The sequence below is a fragment of the Cavia porcellus genome, unplaced genomic scaffold (genome assembly GCF_034190915.1).
Source record: "Cavia porcellus strain 051 isolate PalLab524CR breed Dunkin Hartley unplaced genomic scaffold, mCavPor4.1 scaffold_7, whole genome shotgun sequence".
In the NCBI taxonomy this organism is placed as follows: domain Eukaryota; kingdom Metazoa; phylum Chordata; class Mammalia; order Rodentia; family Caviidae; genus Cavia; species Cavia porcellus.
The window spans coordinates 28,005,238-28,030,695 of record NW_026947490.1 but is presented as its reverse complement, the minus strand read 5'-3'; the positions used below and the strand labels follow the sequence as shown (position 1 = coordinate 28,030,695).

Sequence of the window (25,458 nt, the reverse complement as noted above, 5' to 3'; positions counted from 1 at the left end):
AGGGAGATTGCTGTGAGTTCAACAGCAGCTTGTTTGCAGTTTTCAGATGTGGTGCTTGGGCATTCAACACACTCCTGGGGCTCCAGAGAAACCCGGCCCCAGACCCTCTGTCCCCCCACCTCCTGCCGCCCCACGCGGAAGGACTGAGGACATAAGGCCGCAGGTAAAGTGTTGCCATTGGGTTTCGTTTGGCTGGCTGTGTACACAGTGTATACAAGGTGAGTTGTAGAGACAAAGAGCAGGAGACGAGGGATACAGGAAGGATGAGGGGTGCAGGACAGAGGGAGGCTGGTAAGAGGAAGGGGACTGATTAAAAAATAGAACCACATCCAGACGAGAAGGGGAGGGGGCCGAGGGAGGGGGCCGGACGCAGACAAATTGCCCTACAAAAGGAGTGGGACAGACAGAGGGAGGGGACCCTTCCCCCCTCGACCTCCCAACTCCCCCCCAGCCCCAGGTATGTACAATAAATAAGATTAAAAATAATTAATAAGATGCGTTTTCCCCTCCCACCCGATGCCGAATGCCCTGGGGAAGGAATGGCCTTTAGCAAAGATCTTGGCCTGGGGGCTTAGGGAAGGAGGAGGGTCCCCCAGCTCTCTGAAGCCACTCCACCCCCACAACCATACATAGACTTTTCCTATACATTATGTACAAGGCAGGGGGGCGCTATGGCCATGGAGGGGGGATGGGTAGGGGCTGAGGGATACCGTTACTAAATAGACATTTATACATATATATAAATAATTTCTCTGTACACCGAACAGCGGAAGAAGAGGGTGGGGAGAGAGGACTTGAGAGAGAGGGGAGTCGAACTCTGAAGCCTGCCCTGGGGGGTGGGGGGCAGCATGGACACACCCTGACCGGTTACACCCCTTTCCCCCAAGACAAGGAGCCCAGCGCTGAGCTCCTGAGAACACAGTTCTGTCCCAATTCTCCGATCCAATCCAATCACGGAGGAGGTGGCCCTGCGGTGGGGTCACCCGCAGCGGCTGTGGGCCTGGGCCTGGGCTAGCAGGTCACTGAATGAGTCGAAGAGCTGCTCCAACCACGGCTGGTTCCGCATGCACTGCTGGACCACCTCCTCCTGGCCCAGGTCCTCAGCGCCACCCTCGATGGCCAGGGTCTGCAGAGGGTTAAACAGTACTGGGGCTGCGACCCACCTCTGAGAAGGGGGGCAGACGGCCAAGGCCCAACCACCCCGACAAGGGAGGAGTGCTGGATCCCCAGGTATCAGCGGGGAGGCTGGGCCCGGATCCCCAGGTCGGAGGGAGGAGGCTGGATCTGGATTCCTGGGTCCTAGACTGGCTCATGGAGAGGGCGCCCCCAGGTGAGGGTGCTGGGTGGCTCACCTGGTCCCGGCAGCGCAGGAAGGTGTGATATTTGTAGTGGTGGAGGGAATGGTAGAGTGTGTAGTATCCCGACTTCTCCAGCTCTACCTTGAACTCCTAGGCAGAGGCGTACAGAGACTCAGACCTGGCCTCCCAGGTCACCTTCTTCCCCCCCTGGTGCACCCTCCCCCAGCACCCACCTGGGCTCGCACGACGCTCCTCTTGAGCTTGCTCAGGGTCTTGCGGTTGTAGGGCTCCCCAGCTGGCCGCAGCCGCACAGCGCCCTCCTCGGGGGAGCCCTCCGCACTCTGCTCCACCTGCAGCTGTGGGAATGTGTGCAGCGCGTCCTGCAGGAAGCCGGGGGTCAGCAGGAGCTCCCTGGACCCACCTGACCCTACCCATGGCCTGGCCTCAGGTGCCTCCGCTTCCCCCTAGCCCCCGACTGCAGATAGGAGACACTCAGAGGTTTGGTTCTCCTTCTTGGCAGGCGTGGCGACACATGCCTGTAAACCCACCAGTTGGGAGGCTGACAGGAAGATCACTATAAATGAGGCCAGTCTGGGTACGTAGTGAGTCTATCCCAGGATTCTTAGAGGCAGCCTAAAATCCAATCCCAGAATTCTAAGCATAATTCTATCCGCAAAGCATTACACTGTGAGTTCAAAGCCAGCCTACATTACAGAGACCCTGTCTCAGAAAAACAAAAATAAATAGGTAAATAACTCTCTCTCCAAAATCTCAGCGCAAAACTAACATCCCAATCATAATTCCCAGAGTCAATTTAAACTTATCTTTGGGCTGGGGATATAGCTTGGCAAGCATGGGGAGGCCGGTAAGAGGAAGGGGACTCTTACCTGCCTGGCAAGCCTGAGGTCCTGAGTGCAATTCCCAGTACCAGAAAAAAAAAAAATCTTAAAATCCTCAATGCCAATCAATCCCAGAATTCAAAAACCAGACTAACACCCTAGCCCAAAAATCTCATACCAATTATAATACTTCATATAGGCATACTGAAACATGCTGTGTATGACTTAAATGATTTATTTTGTTGTTCGTCTGAGACAGAATCTCATCATGTAGTCTAAACTGGCCTGGAATTCACAGTGATCCTCCTGCCTCAGTCTCCCGAGTAGTGGGATTATAGATGTGCTCAATCATGCCTGGCTTGGACCTCTTGTATTTCTTTACTTTATAATGGCAGGAAATAGACACTGTACTTAAAAAAAAATTTTTTTTTTTTTAATCGGTACCGGGGAATCAAACTCATGACTGCCTGCTTGCAAGGCAGGCACTTATGCCACTAAGCTAAATCCCCAGCCCCATACTTAGAATTACTTTCATTTCTTGTTTTGTTTTTTTCCCCTCTGACTGAGCTACATCTCCGGCCTGTAAAAATTTTTTTTTCCTCGAGACACGGTCTCGCCAAGTCGCTCAGTTACCCAGGCTGGGGTCAAACTTACACTTCTCCTGTCTCAGGCTTCCAGAGTGCTAGGATCACAGGCATGTACCCCCATTTGTATTTGAAATTTTTAATTTGGGGAGCTTCTCAAGACCACCAACACGGGGTGTCTCCCTGCTGAGCAGCTGCTAGTCAGCCCCAGGGTTATCAGAGAAAACAGTGAAGATGTGTATGCCTATAACCCTCACATTCTAGGAGGCTGAGGCGGGCAGACTGCAAACTCAAGCCTAGCCTAGAAAACTTAACGAAACCCTGCCTCAAAATATAAAATTACAAAGAGCTGGGGATGTACCTCAGTGAGAAGGCACCAGGTTCAATCTCTAGTACTACAAAATAAACAATGAGAAATGACAGGCAACGACTGACTACTGAGGGTGCCGTGTTGCTTAGCCATGATATTTGGGTTTCAGGTGCATTAAACATATTAGAAGCATGGTATCTTCAACTCACCACAGGGTTACTGAGATATAACTGTACCTTAAGTAGGGGATTCTCACGTCTAGCATGACTGCCCACCCAGAATCCCTAGCAGCGCAGGCTACCCTTGAGTTCACTTTGTAGCTCAGGCTGGTCTGGAACTTGCAATGATGCCCTGCCTCAGCCTCCCCAGTGCTAGGATTACAGGCCCTGCGCCACCACACCCAGGCAGCCTGATAATTTGATTCTGCAGACCAGAGTAACATCCTGATTTGTCAGAAACTGACTCTCTAAACCAACTAACACTGTATCCCAGAATTTTCAAAACCAGCATTAACAGTAATTCTGTTAATTAATTAATAGTAATTAATTACATTAACATGTAATTCTCAGCATCAGCCAAGTATGCATTCCAGAATTCTCTGTCACCCCGACATCCCACCCAGAAGTCTAGGTGAAAGACCCTGACCCAGAATTCTTAGAACTACAGTAATGTTCCATTCCAGTACTTTCCAAGTTATACAAAGACCCCACCAGGCATCACCAAGCAGTTTAATATTTTACCCTGCAACTGTGAGCTCCGACTTAACTTCACACTGAGAACTCCCAGACCCACCCTAAAACAACTCAGGATCTAACAGTCACAGCCTCTCAGAATTCTCAAAGCCAGATGCACATTCTATCCCAGAATCCTGAGCCACTCACCCTAACACCTCTTTTTATTATTTTTTAATCCTAAGGATTGAACCTAAGGGCTTGAGCCCCAGTGCTCTCTCTAGTTTTTGAGACGGTCTTGCTGAGTCACTAAACTATCCAGGTTGGGTTCAGACTCTCACTCTTCCTGCCTCGGCCTCCTGGAGGCCTGGGATTTTAAGTTAGCTTATTTGAAGTGGCAGAGTAACACCCTGACCAGGATCCTCAAAGCCAGGTGACACTGCCCAGAATTCTCAGAGCCATCCTTAAATGCAAAACCAGCAGCCGAGGCCTCTCCAGAAAGGAAACTGCAGATAAACAACTTCACCTGAGACCTGGAAGTCAGAGAGCTGGCATCGTGTAGATGGAGGAGTCCTAAGCAAAGCTGCCAGGCACGTTTCAGTGCACGGCCTTGTGTACCCTGTCTCTTTATGTCCTGCTACTACTCTTCAAGCTCTGCCGCCCCCCATCACTACCACTGCAAGGCCTTGGGACGGGGGCCAACTCTGGGATTGTTCAATCCTGTTTTTCTCCAGCAGAGTCATGGAACTGATTCCCTCCTAACAATGTCCCTCCTCAATGGCCACGTGTTCAGGGGACATCTCATCCCCACACCCTAGCCCTGGGCCCCAGATACTACTCCCTGCCCAGGCTCCCAAGCACCTGCAGGGCCGGGCTCAGTGATAGCCGCTTCAGGACTTTTTTCTTGTGCTCATTGAGGAGACCATCAATTTTCCGCATAGGAGGGAGGTACAGCTCATCTGGAAGACAGGAAGTGTCAGGGCCACAGCTCCACAATGCAGGGCCCAGGGGATGGAGAGCCCACATCACCCAGCCCAGGCCCCCTCTGCAGGCTCCAGCTCACCATGCGTGTCCTCCAGGGCCTGGATCATGTCCGGGTCAAGGGCCGTGCTCACAAGCATCTCCACGTAGCTCCGGTACATCTCCCGCATGGCCCGGGTCTTCAGCAGACGCCCCGGCACTGCCCGCTCTGGGGGAAGATGGGGCACAGATTTGTGATTCCTTCTTTCCCTTAGGCCACCTGCACGGCAAACACTGCTGTCAGCAGCAGATTCAAAGACAGAATGCCCGTCAGAGAGCGGCCCCACCTGCGCGGAGCAGGGAACTCAGGGGAAGGCTCGGCTCAGCAGGGCACCAGGAAAGGTGCGCCAAGCCTGAGAGGGACAGAAGGGTCTGGGCCAGGGACCTTGGTTCACTCTGCTCAGCATTAATGAAGCTTCCGGACAACCTCAAGAGTGAAGAGTGGGTTCCCATGGGCCTTATGCTGCCTCAAGAGAATTCCACCAGTTTCCACTCCACTTCATGTGTCATGAGACTATGGACCTACAGGATGTGGGGCCCTGGGCAAGTCCTGTAGCCTCTCAAGTCTCAATTTCCTTGTCTTTCAAGTGAGGATGAGCCAGGCCTGGTGGCGCTTGCCTGTAATTTCAGTCCTCAGGAGGCTGAGGCAGGAGGATCAAAGTGAGTTCAAGGCCAGCCTGGGCCACACAGTGAGTTCAAGGCCAGGCTGCAATATGTAGCGAGACCCTGTCTCAGAAAACTAAAAATAGATAACACAAAGTTAATTCTATAGCATTTACCTCAGAGGGCTCAGGTAAAGCTGAACTCAAATCAATGCCTAAGGTGATACGTAGCACATGGGAGGCAGCTTCATAAAAGTCTGCTGTTACTTACATTGTGTGTGCATAATGGATATAATCTGTTGTCACCTTGGGGTTGTAGACGCACTATGTGCCAGGCAGATGTAGGGCTCTTATCTGGTCCTGTTCCAGACAGGCACTCCTTAGGGGCTTCATCGGTGTGGCTCACCTCATGGGGTGCTCACTGCTCTGGCCCTGAGAGGTCAGGCCCATCCTCAGGTCGCCAGCAAGCTGCATAAAGCACCTCTCTGGAGGCCCAGGACCAAGGCTGGCCTGCTTCATCTTAGCCCTTGGGAGCTGCCTGACAGCACCAAAGAACTCAGAGCCTGGGCACTGCCACTGTGGCCTGATGTCCTCATCTCTCCACCGGGCTAGTCATACCAGTGTGGCCTCTTAGGACCACTGTGAAAATACAAATATACTTTAACCAGCATCAAGCAGTAAGTACCAACAAAACAGGCTGCAGTGGTTTTTTTGTACGCAGTTGGGGGCTTTCAATGAGTTCTGTGCTCAGGGTCTCACTGAGGACACCATCAGCCTGGGCTCAAGCTTGAGATCCTCCTGCCTCAGCCTCCCGGAATGCTGGGATTTAGTTTTTGTTCTTACTTGGACATCATTTTTCTTTTTCTGTCTTGCTACATAGTCAGAGCCCTAGAGTGATAAAGGCTTCTGAAACCCGAATCCCTCACCCATGCCACAACTGCAGGCCCCTGATGTCGCTGTCACTGTGGCCTCACCATCCTCACTGGGAGCTCCGGGTGAGGAATCCGAGTCCGAGGAGCTGCCTGCTGGACCCCCACCTGATGAGGCATTGCCCACCGCCTCTTTCAGCCACTTCTTTCTCTTCTTAGGGGGTGGCTCGGCCTTCACCTTGTGGGGCCGAGCCTTGGGCGGCCGGGCCGTGGGGGGCTGTGCTGTGGTAAGGCTGCGCTCCAGCCGGGGCTGCCGCCCGCCTGTGCCCCGCTCGCCCCGTGCTGTTCGCTCCCCTCGCGTCACCCTCTCCTTCTCCTTCTCCTTCTCCTTCTCCTTCTCCACAGGCCGTGGTGGCGATGGCTTCTCAGGGGCCGGTGACTCAGGGACAGCCGTCTCAGGTGTCTGCTCTGGGGGCTTCTCAGGCGGTACCTTCTCGGGCAGCTCAGGCTTGGGTGGTGGCGCTGGGGTCTTGGGGGGAGGTGCAGGTGTGGGGCCCTTGGCCTGCCCGGAGCGCCTACAGGGGTGAGGAGAGCGTGGTGGTCAGCAGCCCGAGACCTGCTCTACACATATAACCCCTTCCCTAGCCCCGGCTCCACCTCGCTCCTTCCAGCCCCGTGCATGTGGCCCCCGTGCCACTGGCCCTGTGTCCCCTGACCAGGTACCTCACTGGCATTGGCGGCCGGTGCCAGGGTTTCCGAGCGCAGACCCTCACGTAATCCTTCTTGTTGACATTTTCCAGGAACTTGACATACAGACGCTGATAGCGATTTTTTGCATCCCCAAAATACCCCAAATACTGCAGAGAGAAGGAGGCACATGAGACAGTCTGTCACCCTCCCCGTACTGTTCCACCTGGCCCTGAATACCACAACAGCCACCTGGAGCCTGCTAGACCCACAAGAGCCACTTTTTTTTGGTACCAGGAATCGAACTCAGGACCTTGGGCTTGCCAGGCAGGCACTGTACCCCTAAGCTATATCTCTGGCCCTCAAAGAGCCATTCCTGATGCATCTTTTTTTCTTTTATTTTTCTTTTTTGCTTTGTGAGACAGGGTCTCACTATGTAATTCAAGCTGGCCTTAAACTCATAGCAATCCAAAAGAAAAAAAAAACTCATAGCAATCCTCCTGGCTCAGCCTCCTGAGTCCTGGGATTACTGGCATGCACCACCACACCCAGCTTCCTGGTATATTTTTAAAATGGATCAGAACTATGCTTGAGGGACCCAGTCCTGGACCCTCCCCCAGGCCTACAAGTCCAAGTGCCCCTGTACAGGCTTACATTACTGGTGGCACAAAACTGTCGCTGGCCGTCCTTGATCTCAGGAGTGAACTTCTGCAGAAGGGCCTTCTGCACGCGCCATATGGGTGGGGGTTCACGCCCCGTCTGTAGTGCCAGCTGAAGAAGACACAGGGCTCACGAGGTCAGTCTTGATCCTGCCCTCACAGCCCAGTCCCTGCCTTACCATCCCCACTGAGAAAAGGCAGAGCCACCAACAAGCACCAACCCTCCTGTAACAAGTATCTTCTGGCACCATGACACTCTCAGCCTGGGACTCGGCCTAAGCCTGGCCCTGTCCCACCGGTGCCTGGTGGGGCTGCACCTCTGTGTCACAGGGCAAAAGTGCTTCCTGAACACCCGCCCACTGCTGGTGAGACTCGAATCCCTGCCAGACACAGAGTTAAGCTGTGAACTCGATTCCCAGCTAAGGCCTGTGCCTGTTCGTCCCTGGCATATCTCCAAGCTGACACGTGAGCATCAATGCAATGGCACCAGGAGGGGGGGCCTTTGGGAAGCAACCAGATCTGAGGGCCCAGAAGCTGCCTTACCCCTGCTACTCCATGGGGACACAGCAAGGAGGCGCCATCCAGCAACTGGAAGCAGCCCTCACCAGACTGAATTTCCTGGCACTTGCCAGGCAGGTGCTTGTGCCGCTGAGTTAAATCCCCAGGATTATTTTTTATTATGAGATGGAAAGCGTTGGAATTACAGGTGTGTACCATCATGCCTGGCTATGCTGGGATCTTGATCTTGGACTTCCAGCTCCCAAATCATGAGAAATCATGTCTGCTGCTTACAGGCCACCCAGCAAGGTGTTTCAATATTCCAACCCGAAGAGACCAAGTTGTTCTGTCCCTCATACACATGACAAGGAACACAAACAAAAAAAAACGAACACAGCCAGTCTACAGCTTATGCTAAAAACAGACCGTGACAGGTTCATGAGGCCATTTCATAGCCATCCCTAGGACTTCAGGGAGGCCAGGGGATGAGAAGGCTCCCCTTCTCTGCACACTTTGCGAGCCCTGAGGTTTCTGTGTAGCATGGCGGCACTAGGCACCCACACATGGGACTCACATTCTGTATCCAATCCTCTGCAGTAACAGGGACAGCACAGGTGCCCACGCGGCCACCAAAAGTAAGAGTACAAGTAATAAATGGGTTAATTTTAATTCCCTGGATACAGTGAAACCCATGGTGGTGGTGGTGGTGATGATGCCCTCAAAGTCAACCTGAATCCAAGAAAACTTCCCAGAAGGGATGACACCAAATACTTCCTGAGAGGAACAGGTCTTCTTAAAGCTACTGATAAGCACAGATAAGTTAAGGAATAAATGGAGGAAATGGCCCCAACCCCACAATGTAGGGATGAATGAATGAAGGCACTGTGTGTTCAAAGAACATAGAGTGGGTTGGGGATTTAGCTCAGCGGCATAAGTGCCTGAGTTCAATCCCCGGTACCAACAACAACAAAAAAGAACACAGAGTCATCTGTGTTCAGATAGGATTCAGATGATACCTCCTATTGATTAGTTGTGGCTGCCTTAGCTCTGCACTCAGCAGTACAGTGCTAAGCTCTATTAGTAATGTCTGCCACAGGTACCACCTAGAACAAGGGATCCGTCCCCAGCTAATGACTATCTACTCCTGATTTGGGGAAATTTGCTCTTATACCCTGAATTATTTTTGTGATTCGTGGATCAGCCAGGTCAGTACAAAGAAAGGGTTATCATGAATCGCTAAAAATGAGGTCAGTGAAGCATCTCAGCCTAGCCAGGTGGTGGCACAAATCTAGAATTCCAGCACTGGAAGGCTGAGACAGGAGGGCTGGAAATCTGAGCCCAACCCAGGTAACTTAGTGACTTAGCAAGACACTGTTTCAAAATTTAAAAAAAATAAAGAAATGGAATGGAGATATAGTTCAGTGTGAAGAGCTATTCCCAGCAAAAGAATAAAACCAGGTCTCGACTACAGGCTTACAAAAGGGTGAGGCAGGATAAGACAGGAATCCAGATCTTCTTTAAAGCCACCACACAGTTCTCAGTCACCCAGTAACTTTAGAGGCCAGGCTAAAAGTCCAAAGGTGAGGTCCATTCCAGACCACATCCTGCCTGCTGTGAAACAGGCAGGGTTTCAAACACTTTAGCCCAGTAAGGAGGGCCTCTGCCTCCTTCTGCACCCCACCCACAGCCATCCAGATCAAGCCAGACCAAGCCTGATCCCTTGGCATCTGCACTTCCCAGGGCTCCCAGCAGAGGGATGCTCTGTCCCTCTCAAGGTGACCATGATGCTGTGCTTTCTGGTCCTCAAGAGCAGTCTTCCTCCTGGCGCCCACTCCCACGTACCAGGTCCAATCCCTGTCGTCATCTCTCCATCTCCCAATCAGGGCCTGCCAGTCCACAAGGTCCACCCTTCTACTCCTGTCAAGTCCTATGGTGGCCGAGCTCACTTCCACAGCTCCTCCCATAACCTCCGCACAAAGGGAAGCCACAGCTGATTGGAGAAGATCTAAAGAGAATCAGCCAATGGACAGGGAGGTCACTAACTGCACCTTGGCCCCAAATACTGAGCAGGCCCAGATTCTCCCAGGAATTTGAATGATAACAAGTGAAACAAGCAGCTTAAGCAGCTGGATATAAGCCAGCAGCTAGGAGGACACAGGCACAATAATAAAAAGCCAAGCCAGATGTGGAGACTCAACACAGGACTGCAGCCCCAGCTGCTTGAAGGCTGAGGCAGGAGGACCGCTTGAGCCCACGAGTTAAGGGCCACCCTGGGCAAAATATCAAGACCTTGTTTCAGGAAGGAAGGAAGGACGGAAGGAAGGAAGGAAGAACGAACGAACGAACGAACGAAAGAAAGAAAGAAAGAAAGAAAGAAAGAAAGAAAGAAAGAGAAAAAAATGAAAGAAAAGCTACCAGGTCCTGTTAATCAGAGGCTACAGCAGTATAAGCCTGGACACTGACTGCCTAGCAGCCAGAAGCTGACCATCTTCAACAAGTCAAATCTATGGGACCCCAGCATCTGGACTGTGACCTTCCCAGCCTCAGCATGCACGGTACAACCACAAGGCCTTACAACCCTGCATACCCCAAATATACCAGCTTCTCCTCACCCCGGGGCCTTTGCACAGGGGGCTCCCTCTGTTGGGATGCCCTGCACCTATGCCCTTTCTAACCTGACAGCCTAATTAATGCATCTTCATAACAGGGCCAAGCACTGGGAGTTGATATTATATCCCAATTTATAGACACCCAAGAAGATAATAGATCAGTCCTATCATGTTCAATTCTTTCTTTTTGATGTCAAACTCAAAGCGATCTCCTGCCTCAGCCTTCTGAGTGCTGGGGTGACAGGTGTGCATTATCATGCCCAGCAACATGTTGAAATAGTTTCTATATTCCAAATATTCCATATTCCATATTTAACTATTCTACAGTTAAATAACATATATTCTTGCAGCAAATTTCAGAATCTTTTTTTTTTTTTTTTTTTAATAATGGGAATGTGGGGGCTGGGGATTTAGCTCAGCAGCATAAGCTCCTGCCTTGCAAGCAGGCAATCGTGAGTTCGATCCCTGGTACCGATAAAAAAGGAAAAAGACAAAAATAATAATAATAATAATAATGGGAATGTGAAAGCTTAAAATTACAACATAGGTCTGGCGTCCTGGCACATGCCTGTAATCCCAGCACTGGAGAGGCTGAGGCAGGAGGACTGCTGTGAGTTGGAGGCCAGCCTGGATTACATATTGAGTTTAAGGCCAGCCTGAACTACACAGCAAGACTCTGTCTCAGGAGTAAAACAAGCCAGGGATTTACCTCAGCAGCACAAGTGCCTGCCTGGCAAATGGAAGGTTTTGAGGTTCAATTCCCGGTACCCCGCAAAAATAAATAAAACAAAAATAAGACAAAAAATTATAATGACAATGCACATTGTATGTACCACTGTTACCCTTGATTACCATGCTTTAAAAAAAAAATTTTTTTTTTTTGTACCAGGGATCAAACTCTGAACCTCACACTTGCCAAGCAGGTGCTTATGCCGCTGAGCTAAACCCCCAGTCCTAAATTTTTTTCTTATAATTAAAAAAAAATTATAAAAAGACAAGTGTGTACTCACATACACACCATTGTTCTGAACAAACTGACAGTCTAACGTGCTAGGGACGGAACCCAGGACTGTGTACGCTAGGCAAGTTCCCTACCAATGCGCTACAATCAGTAGTTTCTGTATTTTTAAAGGGTTGTAAAAATGGAAAAGAACAATAAAAAAAAAAAAGGAAAGAAACCAAAGAATATGCAGCAGAGAGTGTATATAGCCCGCACAGCATGAAAGATTATTTGTGCTTTTATAAAAACTGTTTGCCAGGGGCTGGGGATTTAGCTCAGCGGCATAAGTACCTGCCTTGAAAGCAGGCAGTCGTGAGTTTGATCCCTGGTACCGGAAAAAAGAAAAAAGAAAAAACTGTTTGCCAAACCCTGCACCACAGACGAACCTAAGAGCACATCAAAGGCTAACAGAGCCGGGGGACATAGGACCCTCTGCGTGAGTTCCCCTGAAACCGGCTGCAGGTGGCTCTCGGGGTCCTCAGCAAATTAGGACTTTGGAAGACAAGACACCAGCCCAGTTTCCCAGCGGCAGAGATGGGGTGCATTCCGGTTAGCACCAAAGCCGGGCTTTGTTATTTTATTTTTTCTTTTTGGTGGAACTGGAAATCAAACCCAGGGCCTTTGGACTCAGCTACAGTCCCAGTCCTGTCTATTCTTTATTTTAAGGCAGCATCTCACTGACTCATTAGGTTGCCCAGGCTGGGTTCAAACTCATCATCCTCCTGCCTCAGCCTCTCGGAGGGCTGAGATTACATGCAAATGTCACCACGCTCAGCTGAAGCCGGGCTCTCAACCATGGCACCAACTGCTCCACCGCTAGGCCTGGAACCGAGTCCCTGACATCCAGATGAGTGGATCAGGCTCGGGGTGCCCCCCACTATCACACCTACCTCAGTTGTATTTTAAGCACCAGAGTCCTCACCTGGTCCTTTTACTACTATAGGCCAGCTGGGAAGCTGTGTCGGATGCCTTGGTCCCCCTGCCCAGCTCGGCACTGGCAGGCGGCAGACTCCTCCTATGCACAAGAACATCCTCCTCTATAAAGTGGGGACAGTTGCTGAGCTCCTGCCCAAAGCCCTGATCACCTGGTTGACAGCTGACCAGAGTGTGCCTAGCACACTGCTGGCTCTGGCACAGGGTACGTGCATTTCTGAGTTGAGAGCGCTGGAACTATAAAAGCCTAGGAAGCTACTTTACCTTTCTGGGCCTCAGGGTCTAACTATGTAGTCTGGGATGGCCTTGAACTTCCAGAGGTCCTCCTGCTTCAGCCTCCCAAGGGCTAGGGTTACAGGCGTGTGCCACCACACCTGGCTCTCGATTTCCCTTTTTAATTAACCAAGGTCTGCAGTCCTATGAGGAAAGATGATCTGGGAGGTTATGGGCAGGGGGTGTTGCCCAGGGCTGCAAATATACTTAACATACTTACTGGCACTTATGCCTGAATGGGACCTCAGTGGCACCTCAGTGTGTTCAGAAGTCAATTTCCTGGTACGTGGGTTAGCGCCTGGCAGATGAGAAAGAGCAGCCAGGCCTGGATCTCAAGCTCTCGGGGAGGCTGGGGATGCAGATCTCAAGTCTGAGCCCAGCCTGGGGGGCTCAGAGATGGAGATGGAGCTCCTCGAAAAGGGCTCTGGGTTCCAGTTCTGCCTGCGCAGGGTCCTATATAGTTCTCTGATAAGGAAGCGGTCACACAGTTTCCTCTACATCTTCCTTGCCTGTCCTGCTGATGGCCACACCAGCCTTGGAGGCTGTTACTAAAAAGCGATAACTTACAGAGGCAAGGATGTCCCTGAATCAGGACACAAAACAGGGTAGGGACATCCCAGACCAGTGACGCTGCAAATGTCAGGCTGCTGGGCTGGCCCTGGGGTGGCAGTGCTCACTTTAGCAGTTTGCTGTATAGCCTGCATACCTCCTATGAAAGCCCTGTTTTGAGGGGTTTGGGCACCATGACCCAAGGCCTAGTCCATAATAGACACCCATTCTACCCTGTGTCCTGCAAAGTTCCTGTTTTTATTTTCCATACTGGGGATTGAGCCTGGGTCCTGTGCACTGAGCTTTACTCCCAGCCCTTATTTATTTTTTAATTTATTCATTTATTAATTTTGAAACAAGTTCTCACTAAGTTGCTAAATTGTCCAAACTGGGCTCAAGCTCAATCTTCCTGCCTCAGCCTCCCAGTTGTTAGGATTACAGGGATGGGCCATCACAACTGGCTTTAAATGATCTTTATGTGTTAAAACTGTGCTGGAGGGCAGGGGACAGAGCTTAGTGGCACAGTTGCCTACCTGGAAAGCATAAGACCCCGAGTTCAATTCCTGGTACAAAAAAAAAAAAAAAAAAAAAACCCTAACACACACAAAAAAAATTGCTAGAAAGTTCATTCAGATGACAGGATATGTGGTCTGGGATCTAGGGAAGGAGTATGAGACAGACGGAAAGTGGACCGGAAGAAGGACTGGCCATCAGGTGACAAAGGCAGCAGCGAAATACAGAATGGGACTACACAGCTGCACATTTTAGCGTCTTACAGTTCCCACAAAAAATAGATGAAAAACAGTACAGAGAGGCTGCACAAAGTGATGCACACCTGTAATCCCAGCACCTGGAAGACTGAGTCAGGAGGATCATCACAAGTTCAAGCCAGACTGACTATATAGCAAAACCTTGTCTCAAAAAAAACACAAAAAAGTATAAAAATTAAACATAAAAAAAAAAAAAAAAAAAGTACAGGAAAACATGTTAGGTTCACTATGCAGAACAAATTCAATTTTTTGTTTGTTTTTCTGTCTTCCCTGGTACCGGGGATTGAATTTACGCTTGCCAGGCAGGCGCTGTACCACTGAGCTATATTCCTGGCCAAAACGAGTTTAAGAAGAAAACACGAAGTTATCATTGTCCTTCTAATTCACCCACCTCACAATCTCTCAGTCCACATTTCAAAAGAACCAACATTGGAGACTTAATTCCATAGGACAGCGTACATGACACACAGCCTCTGACAGTGACAGCCAGGAGAACATCCTGAGTACACTGGTGGCTCCGCAAGGGTGACAGCAGCCTGTTGTGTCTTATGCTCTGTGCCAAGAACTGCACCAGTGTCACCCCCTCCTCGCCCAGCACATGAAACTTCTGGTCCAGCTCCCTGTGCCCAAGGAACCGAGAACCACAGAGGTGGATATCTTCCTCCTCACTAGGCCAGGCCACTCTGCCATGGCTGGGCAAGCGGCCCCAGATGGGATGCAAATGACTGCGTGTGGTTGGCTGCCAATAAAACTTTATTCATAAAACCCGTCTGTGGACTGCATTAGGTACAGGGGCCAATCTGCCAACCCCTGCTGTAGAGAGGAACGTTCCAACCACGCAGGAATCCGTCAGTATTTAAGGCTCAGTCACTCATCTCCCAGGTCCTCCCAAGGTCTGCCAGGGTACACTGAACCCAGACGGCGAAGCCTCATTTCCACCAGAGGCACCCTGTTATACAGCAGCATCCCCTGGCTGTCCCCTCCTAGCAGAAGCTCCCCCAAACCAGGGCTTCGCCTTTGTTCCTTACTGTGTCCCCTGCACTCGCAGCAGAGAATCTGGCAGAAACACCACCTTTATTTTTATTATTTTTTTGGTCTTTTCAAACAAGGTCTCACGATGTAATCCAGGCTGGCCTTAAACAAACAGCAATCCTCCTGCCTCAGCCTCCCAAGTGCTGGGATCACAGGTGTGTGACAAACACCTGGCTCGTCTTGATAAATAAGACATGTTTTGGAAGTCCCCATGGCGTGTATGATACCACTGTCCCAAATGGCCACCTCTACTAACCATATTAAGATTGCAATCTTGGGGGCAGCCACGGGCAAAGCAGGCCTGTCACACAGGCACTCAACAAACACTCGCATGACCGATAAATCCACTAGACCTACCTTGAGGGATGGGATGTCCTCAGCACGGATGACGAACTCGTCCCGCTCACGGAAGATGCCCTCACCGCCACTCTCCCCAGCCTCCTCATCTGTCTCCCCGCATACGGCCGCTGTCTCTTGCTTCTTGGCCAAGTGCAAGGGCCGGGCATCGGGTGGCTCAGGGTCCTCGGGGGAGGGGGCTGCCGGCTCCTCGGGTGGGGCGGCTGGTGGGGCAGGGGCAGCAGCAGGTGGGGGTGGAGAGGGCAGGGCCGGTGGAGGTGGAGGTGGAGGTAGAGGTGGCGGTGGAGATGGTGGCTGTGGCGGGGGTGGGGAGCTGGCCACGGGGGCCACTAGTGGGGGCGGTGAGGGCAGGGCTGGCGGTGGTGGAGGGGGTGGCAGAGGCTGAGGCTGAGGCGTCGGGGCGGGAGGTGGGGAGGGCGGGGGCTTCTCCTCCAGCATCGGGGGCTCTGGGAGACAGAGGAGAGTCAGCTGGGTGTCACCCCCGATCCCTGACCCCCTCTTCTTGCTCTCAAACATCTCTTCCTGTGCCAACAGCCCATCTCTCCTGTCAGCTGCACCCCCTATGTTGAAGTTCCTCCAGAGGACGGCTTCCCAGCTCTAGTAGCTATATGGAACCCCTAAAATCATGGTACCATCTCTAAGCCCCCTGGCTCATTTTTTATACAGGGTCTGGTTGTACAGTTCACTTAAGGCTGGCATCGAACTCAAATAGACCCTTCTGCCTCAGCCTCTTAAGTGCTGGATTACAGGTATGTGCCACCATGCCCCACTCCCTGATGCCCTTTCCAGTCCTGAATCATCTCAGCCCTCCAAGCCCTCATCTGGCACCGAACTCCTGTTCCTCCTGGACTGCCCCTAACTGCCCATCTACCAGTTCCCTTCTAGAGCTGTCTTTAAAAAAATTTTTTTAACATACCTAACTGCTGAAATCTACCTGGCTCCTGAGAACTGCTCCTTCCATGCCTGTAATCCCAGCATTTGGGAGGCTGAGGCAGGATTGCTGCAAATTCAAGGCCAGCCTGGACTACCTAGTCAGTTTAGGAGCATGAATTACACAGCGAGAGCCTGTCTCAAAAAACCAACAAAACAGAACAGAACAGAACAGACATACTCCTTTTCCAAGTGTGCGCCCAGCCCTCCTGAGCCCCTGCCCTGCTCTCTGACTACTGCTGCCCTTTGCTGTCTGCTTAGGACCCCATGGCAGTTCCCATCGGTCACCTCTGTTCAGTGTCCCCCACGCCTTGCTCTTCCCCAAAAATAAATGAAATAGGTCTGGGGGTGTAGCTTTGCGTGAGGACCCTGGGTTCCCTCTTCACCATCGCAGAAAAGGGAAGCCCTGCAGACTGTGACCGCCAGCCTCTCCATCCTACCTGCCACTCTCCTGCTGTGTGGCTTTGCCCCAGAGCACACATCGATGGTGCTCAGAACCCCTCCAGGCCCCACATCCACCATCATTTCAAAACCCCTCTGGGTCCCTTATGACCTGTTCCCACCACTTATAACCGATTCTGGCCCTACCACCCGCCAGGTCCAGCCTGGGTCCCTGCTGGTCCAGGTAACACTTCTGAGCCCATCAGAACAATTTGCTCCTTCTTTAAAACATGTTTGCCCTCCATCAGGAAGTTACCTTTGCCACTGTGGCTGGCTACATAACCACAAAGGACTACCACCCCTTCATCAGTGCACAATCTGCACAACTGAACCTAGGCGACCCTAATAACCTGAATCCCCTACCTCACCCCAGACCACCTTCTTGGAGCTCACCAGGCGTGCCACTGCTGTTGGCACTAGGGAGCCCTGGGAGAGGGGGTGGCCCCGTAACTGTTGCTGCAGTAGCCAAGGGCGGCCCCTCGGGAGTGGCAGTGTCCTTAGGCCCAGTAAGGGGTGGGTCATCCAGGGCAGAGATGGCTGACGAGATGCTCTCCTGCAGGTCCCGGTTTTTGGCCACAGAGTCTTCCTCATCCGAAGAGAAGGAGGGTAGCGTCTCAAGGTTCCGCTTTAGCTCCTCGTCCAGCCGCTTGCAGGGTGAAGGGCAGCCCAGCCCCAGCCCTTCGCTCTCAGCGGCCTCCAGGGCGCCCCCCAGCCCGAAGGCTGCTGCAGGCGGTGGATGTGGTACTGTGGGGGCTGCAGGAGGCTGGGGCTGCAGGCCTCGGGCCGGCACAGAGGGTGGCACACTCTTGGGCGGGCTGAGCGGTGGTGTGAGGCCTGCCTGGTACAGGGGCGGGTGGCGCTTGCCCGACTTGAGGAAGTCCAGGAAGGAGGCCATGAAGCCCGACTTCATCTCCGGCTGCTTCTCCTCCACCTCCTTGATCTTGGCCTCAATCTTCTCCCGAGTCAGGTTCGAATCCAGGCTGTTGTGGTCTGGGCCAGATATGGCATCACCTGACGAGGCTGCGAGACCCTCAGCCACCTTGGGCACCGATAGCTTGATCTATGTATGGGGAGAGTAGGGTGTCAGCACCCAGGGGTCCAAATCCTGTCCCCACATTTCCAGCACCTAGAATCTCATCCTCCAGACCCTTCTCTAAAGGCAGAATGGCAGATGGCCCATGTCCTGCCTATGCTCATCAGCTAGTTCAGTCCCCAGAGCTAGCTGACCCATGACCCAATACAGGGTCCCTGCCTGCTCACCCTTCGACAGGACTTGGTACCCAAGACCTAGGTCCTGCCAGACCCCAGGCTCCCGTTCTTGGCTCCTTCCTCACTTTCATTTGAGGAATGCAACCCCACCCCACCCCGAAACAAATTCTGTGACCTGGAGCATCTCCTCTGTGGCAGTTAGGACACCCAGCTCTCCTCACCTTCAGTGGCTTCAGGGGCTCCAACCGAGTACCTCCTGCCTCCTCTGCCTTCCTGCCCCTGCCCCTGCCCCTGCCCCGGGGCTTCTTGGGTCCATCGGCAGTAGAGGCGGAGGCAGGCCCTGCGGTGGTGGGCATCTCCAGCGGGCGGATCCGAGGCCTGCCCCGTGGCCGGGGAGGGCCATCACGCTTGGCCTTCGTGGGCTTACGACCTCGGCGCCGGGGACCATCAGGGCCTGGGTTGGGTGGGCAGAAGTCAATGTCACCCAATGGTGAGAGGGCTGGCCGGGAACGGCAGCTGGACACCAGGTCGGGCAGGCGCCGTGGGTTGAGGCGGATGTCAGCAGGGACGTCGGCCTTGTCCTCGTCGGCTTCAAATTCATACTCCTGGGCATACAGCTTCTTGGGAGTCTGGAAGGGTGGGTCTCGACGCCGCAGCAGGTGGAAGGAGGACGTCTTGAGCAGCTTCTTTGGCTTGGTTGAGCAGAAGATGGGTGAGGTGAGGCCCCCCTTGGGCTCTGAGGTGGGCGGGGGAGGGGGTGGAGGGGGCGGTGGTGGTGGTGCTGCCTGGTGTGGCCCGCTCTGGATCAGGCCCAGGGGCTCAGCATTGACCGTGGAGGGCAGCTCGGGGGGCTTGTTGGGGTCCAGGCCCAGGCCCGAGGTCTCAGGTCCAGCTCCAGATGCCCGACCAGGGCAGTAGGGCCCATAGGGGTCATAGGCAGGGGGTCCTGGAGGTGCCCCAACTGTCTTGGGATCCTCCTCATCCTCAGGGGGCCCCGTCTTGCCATAGTCATCTGCTGCTCCTCCGCCAAACATGTCCTCCATGGTAGGGAAAAAGCTTCGCTCCTCATCCTGGAGCAAGGAGTCAGGGAAGCAGATGGAGGTCAGTGGCACAAAGCGAGGGGCCTTGGTGCCCTGTGGGCTGGGACTTCGATAGGCACCAGCAGGATCTTTGCCCTCTGAGTTAGGTGGACCCACGCTGGTGTCACTAGGTCCAGGGGGCAATGGCTCCAGTGCCCCAAGCAATTCCTGCATGGCCCCTGGAGGCTCCAAGCTGTCCTCAGGGCGCAGGCGGGGGCTGGGTGCCGCAGGTTCCAGGCTATGGCCACGGAGGTGGGCCTCAAGCTGGAGAGGCATGGGTGGCGGAGGTGGGGGTGGGGGTGGCTGGGGTGCCCCATCACGGGTAGCTGGTTCAAGGAGATGGACACCGACTTTGGGGGTTCCGGGAGATGGGCTGGGGGCATGGCTGAGGACTGAGGGCAGTAGCTGGGGGGGAGGTGGAGGCAGCACCATGGGGAGGTCAGGGCCTCCAGCCTCCAAGAGAAGCCCATGGGGATTGGGCTGGGCAGGCTGGGCGGTGGGAGGCGGAGGTGGTGGACTCTTCTGCAAGAAGGCCCCCAACTCCTTGGCGCCTGCCCCATAGTGGACAACAGAGGTGGCCAGTCCCTCCGGGGTTTCACCACCCCGCTCTGGCCCTTTCTTCTTCTCTTTGAGCCTCCCTAGGCCCAGCTCCAGGGCTGCAGTGGCACCCTCATCCAGGCTGGCACTGGTACGTATTACACTCTGCAGGTGGTACCTCTGGGGGTCTTCCTTGGCCAACTCATAAGGTGTGCCTGGTGGCCCCCCAGCCCCACCACTACCCCCAAGTCCCTTAGAGGCATCTGTTGCCCCCTCCTCACCCACCAAGCCCTCTGCCCCTGAGGTCCTTGGAGGGCTAGGCGCCTGCAGGAGGTGCTGAATAAGGAACTCCTCGTCCTCTGTGCGCTGGGCTGGGGGACCCCCAGGGCCAGCCAGCAGCTCTGAGCCCTCGCCTTTGCCCTTGTAGCCACCTGCTCCGGCTGCGTAGCTGCCAGCTCCAGGGGGTGCCAGGAAAGGGGCTGAGGCTAAGACTGAACTCAGGTATTTGCCAGGGGTTCCTGGAGAGCCCACTCCAGGCGGGCGGCCTGTGGCAGGTGGTGACTGAAGTGGGCGAATGATGTGGGAGGGACTGGCCTCCCCGCCACCTCCCAGGGAGCCAGGTCCCCAGCCACCTCCATGGCCTGAGAGTGCCGGGGAATGGCCAGTGCTGTAGCTGAGTGAGGGACTGGCTGTAGGTAGCCCCTGGGAATGGGCAGCTGGCCCAGGGTAGGGCTCGCCCTGCACCCCATACAGCTGTCCCTGCAGTTGATCAGGGGAGTAGCTCTGACATGTGGCTAGGCCTGGAGGTGGTGGGCCGCTGGGAGGCTGGGGGGGACCCCCTGAGTAGCTGGGGCCTTTGCTTAAGTCCTGTGCCTGACCTCCTCCGAAGCCTTGCCCGTAAGCCTGGGGTCCCAGGAGCCCTTGGGGCTGACCAGGGGAATAAGCCTGGCCCCCAGCACCCGCTGCCCCAGAGGCCTTCCCCGTGGCATATGCCGCTGGTGGGCCCCCCAGGCTCTGGCATTTGGGTGTGGCAGTCGATCGGGGTGGTGGAGGCCTAGTGGCACCCCCTGCAGTGGCTCCATAACCACCTTTGCCTGTCTTGTAACCAGGAGACTGAATGATGGGGCGGTAGCCTCCAGCTCCAGCCCCAGCCCCGCCTCCCCCAGCCACCTCTGGGCCAGTGGCTCGGCCTGATGCTCCAGTTGTGGCTCCACTGGGACCAGCCTTGCTGGGCTCACCAGCACCTGGGGAGGGCTCGCCACCACCCAGGGGGCTGCAGGCCAGGTTGGCCCGGTGCCCCATGGAGGGGTAGCTGCCACCACAGCTCAGGTAGTGCTGGAGGGCGTGGGCTGGGGGAGGGGGCGGGGGAGGCTGGGCACTGGCCGGCCGCTGGTAGTGTTTGATGACAGTGTCCTGGCGGGGTAGGGCCCGCTCCGGGGGTGGCGGGCCTGGGGCAGCACCGGAGAAGTTGTAGAGCTGTGGGGAAGACTGTTCAGCAGCGGCAGCAGCAGCAGCGGCAGAAGAAGAAGCCAGCAGGTTGAACTGAGTTGGGAGGTGTCGGGGAGGTGGGGGTGGATCTGGGGGGCCGGGGCGGTAAGGGGGTGTCTGGGCTGGGCCAAGGCCCGCAGGCCCCAGAACACCACCCCCTGCCAGGCGCTCAAAGCCCAAGGAGGAGGGCACCGTGGGTGCCTGCGAGGGTTTCAGGTGCAACACGTCGTGAGGGGACAAGAGCCCATTAGCGGGAGGGCTGAATGGAGGGTCCTGGAGGCTGAGGGACGAGGGCACTGGGAAAGGACGGCTGCCGAAGGAAGCCGGGTGCTGGTAGGCTGACAGGGCAGAGGAGGACGGGAAGGTGCTGGAACCTGGGAGGGCGCCCGAGATGAAGAGCTCCGTGGGGCCTGGAGTGTGCATGGCTGGGGATGGTGGAGAGGAGATCAGAGCTGCCCACGTGCCAGCCCCACCCCCACCCTCCAGGGCAGACACTGGGCTTACCTGTTTGCCAGGAAGGACTGCGGAACTGGGACAAGAGAGAGGAGGCAGAAGGGCCAGGCTGGGGGCCCCGAGACTCCAGGGCCGAGATGAGGTTCATGACGGAGGCGTCGGGCCCTGCCGAGCCCGCGTGGTGAAGGCCAGTGTCAAAGAGTCCTGAGAGGCCTGGCCAGGGACAGGGGACAGAGTTAGCTAAGTGAGGGGCAGGGATACTGAGAGAAAAGCAGTAAGTCAAACCAAGCAGACAGAATCAGAGAAAAGGGCTGCAGAGAAAAGGAAGAGTTGATTCACAGAGCAGAAACCAGTCCAAAGCAGGCCTAGACTAGGCCTAGTAGAGGGAAGGCATAGTTCAGCATGACGGGATGCAATCCATGCATAAGGGCAGGGAGCTCAGATGGGAAAAACAGCCAAAAGAACAAAAAAGGCCAGGGCTGGGGCTGGGGATTTAGCTCAGCCGCATAAGCCCCTGCCTTGCAAGCAGGCAGTCGTGAGTTCCATCCCCGGTACTGATAAAAAAAAAAAAAAAAAAAAAAAGGCCAGGGCTGGTAGAGTATGCCTTCCATCTAAGGCCTTGGGAGGCTGAGGCAAAAAGATTGCCAGTTTGCCCAGCATGGTGGTACACTTCTGTAATCCCAACACTCAGGAGACTGAGGCACGAGGATCACTACAAAGTGAGCCCAAGGCCAGCCTGAACCACATAGTGAGACCCTGTCTCAAAAAGACAAAAAATAAAAATGACCATCAGTTCAAGGTCGGCTTGGGCAACTTAGTACAAGGTCAACCTAGACTACTCCTAGTTAGACCTTATCTTAAAAAAAAAGGGGGGGGGGGGCAGGGGACCATCCTCAATTAGGCTTTGGGATGGGGGAGTATGCCAGAGGATTCAAGAAATTCAAGCAAAGATAGGAGGGGATGGGGCAAATGCAATCTCGGAAGGACCCTCCGAAAAGTCAAAAGGGTTAAACCAAGGTGGAGGAGCCAGCAAAAAAAAAGGTGGAAGTGAGACAGGGAAGAGGACAATCAGCAGGGCCAGGGGTCAAATGGACAGCACCATCTCCTTAATGCTGATACATCTGGGACTCAGGACAGCAAGAAGGGAACCAATCAGAATGCGTGGGAGGCTGGGCCAGAGGGACCAAATAAGGCAGTGGGCAAATCCAACAAAAAAGGGAGGACCAAAGTGGAGCCAATCAGAAAGAAAGAGAATTAGGAAGAAAGAATTAAGACGGCAAAAGGAGCCAAGAGAATGGGGCTAATTCGGAGGGAAAGCATTGGAGTGGCTGGAGAGAGCCCGAAAGGCCTGGAAGAGAAGGTGGGATTTGGGGGCTGAAGGGATGGGGCCAATTGGAGCAAAAGGGGCGGGGCGGGGAAGCGGCTGACGAATCCGGCGTGAAATTAAGCTGCAACCAGCAACCAATCAGAGGAGAGACAGTAAGAGGAGGGCCACGACACTCGGCACGACCAATTAGGAGGGGCGGAACTTTCAGCAGCCAACCAGCTGTTGGGGAAGGAGGGCAGAAGCTAAACCGGGCGGGATGGGGGCCGTACCTGCCGGGTGGTGGTTGGTGGCATAGCTTTGCAGTGGGTGGGGGGCCGCGTAGGCCTGTCGATGTAAGATGTCCGTTTCGGGGTGCGAGGTCCTGGAGCTGCCATAGACCAAGCTAGGAGAAAGGGAAGATATCAGAATGTCTTCTCAAAATGCCCTCCGAGAGAAGAGCTCAGGAAATCCCCGAAGAGTTTCTTGGGGGGCTTCCAGCTGATTTAGGGGGTTATCCCAAGGCGCCTTGGGCTCTTAAGAGGGAAATGACAAGGCAATAGGATGCCCAATAGCCATAGAAATGGCCCCTACTGCAGAATCCCGGTAAATAGAGCCCAGAGAGTTTTACGTTTACAAACACAGGCATGCAACCAGAAACGCACAAATCAATTCGGAAGAAGTGTCCTGAGTTGAAAATGCAAAAGGCGTGGTTCTCCTACCGTCCTTTCACCTCCCTGCGTGGTGGTGACACAGACCACCATGGGGCCCACCCCATAGGTGCACAAGGATACCCGTCGCTGGATCGGGACAGGTCCTGAGCCTCAGGGGGCCATGCAAACCTAGCTGGGGCCGGAGATAGATTGGTCTCACAACCGGAGGGGGAGGGCGGAGGGCCGGGGAAAGTACCAGGTACAAGTGCGAACACGAATCCGTCCATCCCTAGGGGTTGAGGTTCCCATGCATGGGCCCAAGCAAAACCAGGTACGTGTGTACACGGGCATTCAGCTGGCCCGTGAAGAAGAAAAGCCTCAGAGCGAGGAGTCCCAAACGAAAAATCCCGACGGGAAGCCAGGTGGAAGTGGGGGAGGGGGCAGGTGAGGCGGGAGGGCCACACTGGAAAGGGGCAGATGCACAGGAGAACACGCAGCCAACCACGCACGCACGCACCTAGCCCATGTTCGCATCCCCCCACCAAACATCCAATTCTCCTCATGCAACGGCCCAAATCCGTGGCCGAGACTTAAGAGGGTTCTCGCTTCAGGACATTAAATAGGGTTGCGTCTTTGCGGATGGGGAGTTCAAGGGGGTGTGTCTCAAATGCCAGACCCCCCCCCATTAACCCAAGCTTAAGAAGGGGGCGGGGCCCGTGGCCCACTCTGCGCGCGGAATTTCTTGGGGGGGCTAATAGGCCCTGCCTCGCGCAATTCCGGAACAATAGGACCTGGGAGGGGGTGCGCGCCCCCCAGGTCGGCGTTCCAATTCTCCTTTCCTTCCATCTTTACAAGAGCAAAGCCAGAGGTGCTGGGGGGGAGGGTACAGCAAGCCGGGAATCCAAGGATGCGGGGAAGTCCAGGCCTTGCTTCGCCAGTCCCTCCCACCTTCCCAAGGCCTCCCAGTCCAAAATTGTTTTGCACCCATATTTTCCCGCTGCATTTCTCCCATTGCAAGACGGAGTTGGCTTTGGCGGAGTTTGTAATTTGCAAACTGGGGCGGCGGCGTCCTTACAAACCGAAGAAGGCCGCTCCCTTGCAAGCCGGAGGGGAGTTTGCGATGCACGAGTCGCCGGGCGGGCCCGGCCCGGCCCAGCCAGGCCCCCACCCCTTGGCCTCTTTCTCCAGGCCACCCTCAGCTCCTTACCTAGCTTTCGCTGACCTCTCGTAACTCCATCCCGCCCCGGCGCCGAGCGGGTCCCCGAAGCCGGCGCTGGGGTAGTTCCTGTCCATGAATTGGCCGCGGTGGAAATTGGGGGGAGGGGGAGGGGGAGGGAGGGGAAGGAGGGGGCGCGCGCGCGCTCTCCTCCGCCGCCGCTCCCTCCGCTGCTTTTTTCCCCCCTTTTCTGTTTTTTCTCTTTGCAGCCACCAAAGGCCCGGGAAGGTCCGGGGCGGGGGAGGGAGGGGGCAGGGACCGAGGGGCGGGCAAAGGAGGGTGTGCAGCTGCTGAGCCAAGAAGGGGGAAGGGGGGGTTCCCCCTAGAGGAGGGGGAGGAGGGACCCCGCTGTCTCCGCCTTTGCCCCGGCGCTTGCAAGAGAGAAGGGGGGGCACGCGCTCGGGAGGGGGCGTCCCGGGCGGCCCCGGGGTGGGTGCAGGCGCTGGGTGCTCGCTCTCTCGCCGCCGCCGCCGCCGCCGCCTCCTCCTCCTCTGCGCTCACGGTGCAGCCATCTTTGCACAAGGCGGCTGGGGAGGGGGAGGGGAAGGGGGGCGGGCGGCGGGGTGTCTGGCTGCGCTCCGCTTCCTCC

At 54.7% G+C, this 25,458-nt stretch overlaps 1 protein-coding gene across 4 annotated transcripts; it reads right to left on the bottom strand.

The window, feature by feature from the left end:
- Positions 1-164: 164 nt before the first annotated feature.
- Positions 165-25,407, bottom strand: Prr12 (proline rich 12). Of its 4 annotated transcripts, none has more exons than XM_063253123.1 (14): positions 24,861-25,407; positions 23,294-23,406; positions 21,749-21,910; positions 18,362-21,669; positions 17,325-17,991; positions 15,561-16,006; positions 7,535-7,651; positions 6,917-7,050; positions 6,251-6,768; positions 4,766-4,942; positions 4,564-4,661; positions 1,532-1,678; positions 1,353-1,448; positions 165-1,126 (listed from the first exon to the last, which is right to left on the bottom strand). In XM_063253123.1, the coding sequence occupies exons 1-14, from the start codon at positions 24,944-24,946 to the stop codon at positions 980-982; spliced, it is 6,216 nt and encodes a 2,071-aa protein (XP_063109193.1). In that variant the 5' UTR covers positions 24,947-25,407; the 3' UTR covers positions 165-979. The 4 variants fall into 4 exon arrangements, with proteins under 4 accessions (XP_063109193.1, XP_063109195.1, XP_063109194.1 ...); XM_063253125.1 differs by having other exon boundaries at positions 4,766-4,891; XM_063253124.1 differs by having other exon boundaries at positions 6,299-6,768.
- Positions 25,408-25,458: the final 51 nt, after the last annotated feature.

Coding starts and splice junctions, on each gene's coding strand:
- Prr12 (XM_063253123.1), bottom strand. CDS start 24,946: ATGGACAGGAACTACCCCAGCGCCGGCTTCGGGGACCCGCTCGGCGCC. Junction 21,670..21,748: donor CAGTCCTTCCTGGCAAACAG/GTAAGCCCAGTG, acceptor CACCATCCCCAG/CCATGCACACTCCAGGCCCC. Junction 16,007..17,324: donor CAACAGCAGTGGCACGCCTG/GTGAGCTCCAAG, acceptor TCTGTCTCCCAG/AGCCCCCGATGCTGGAGGAG.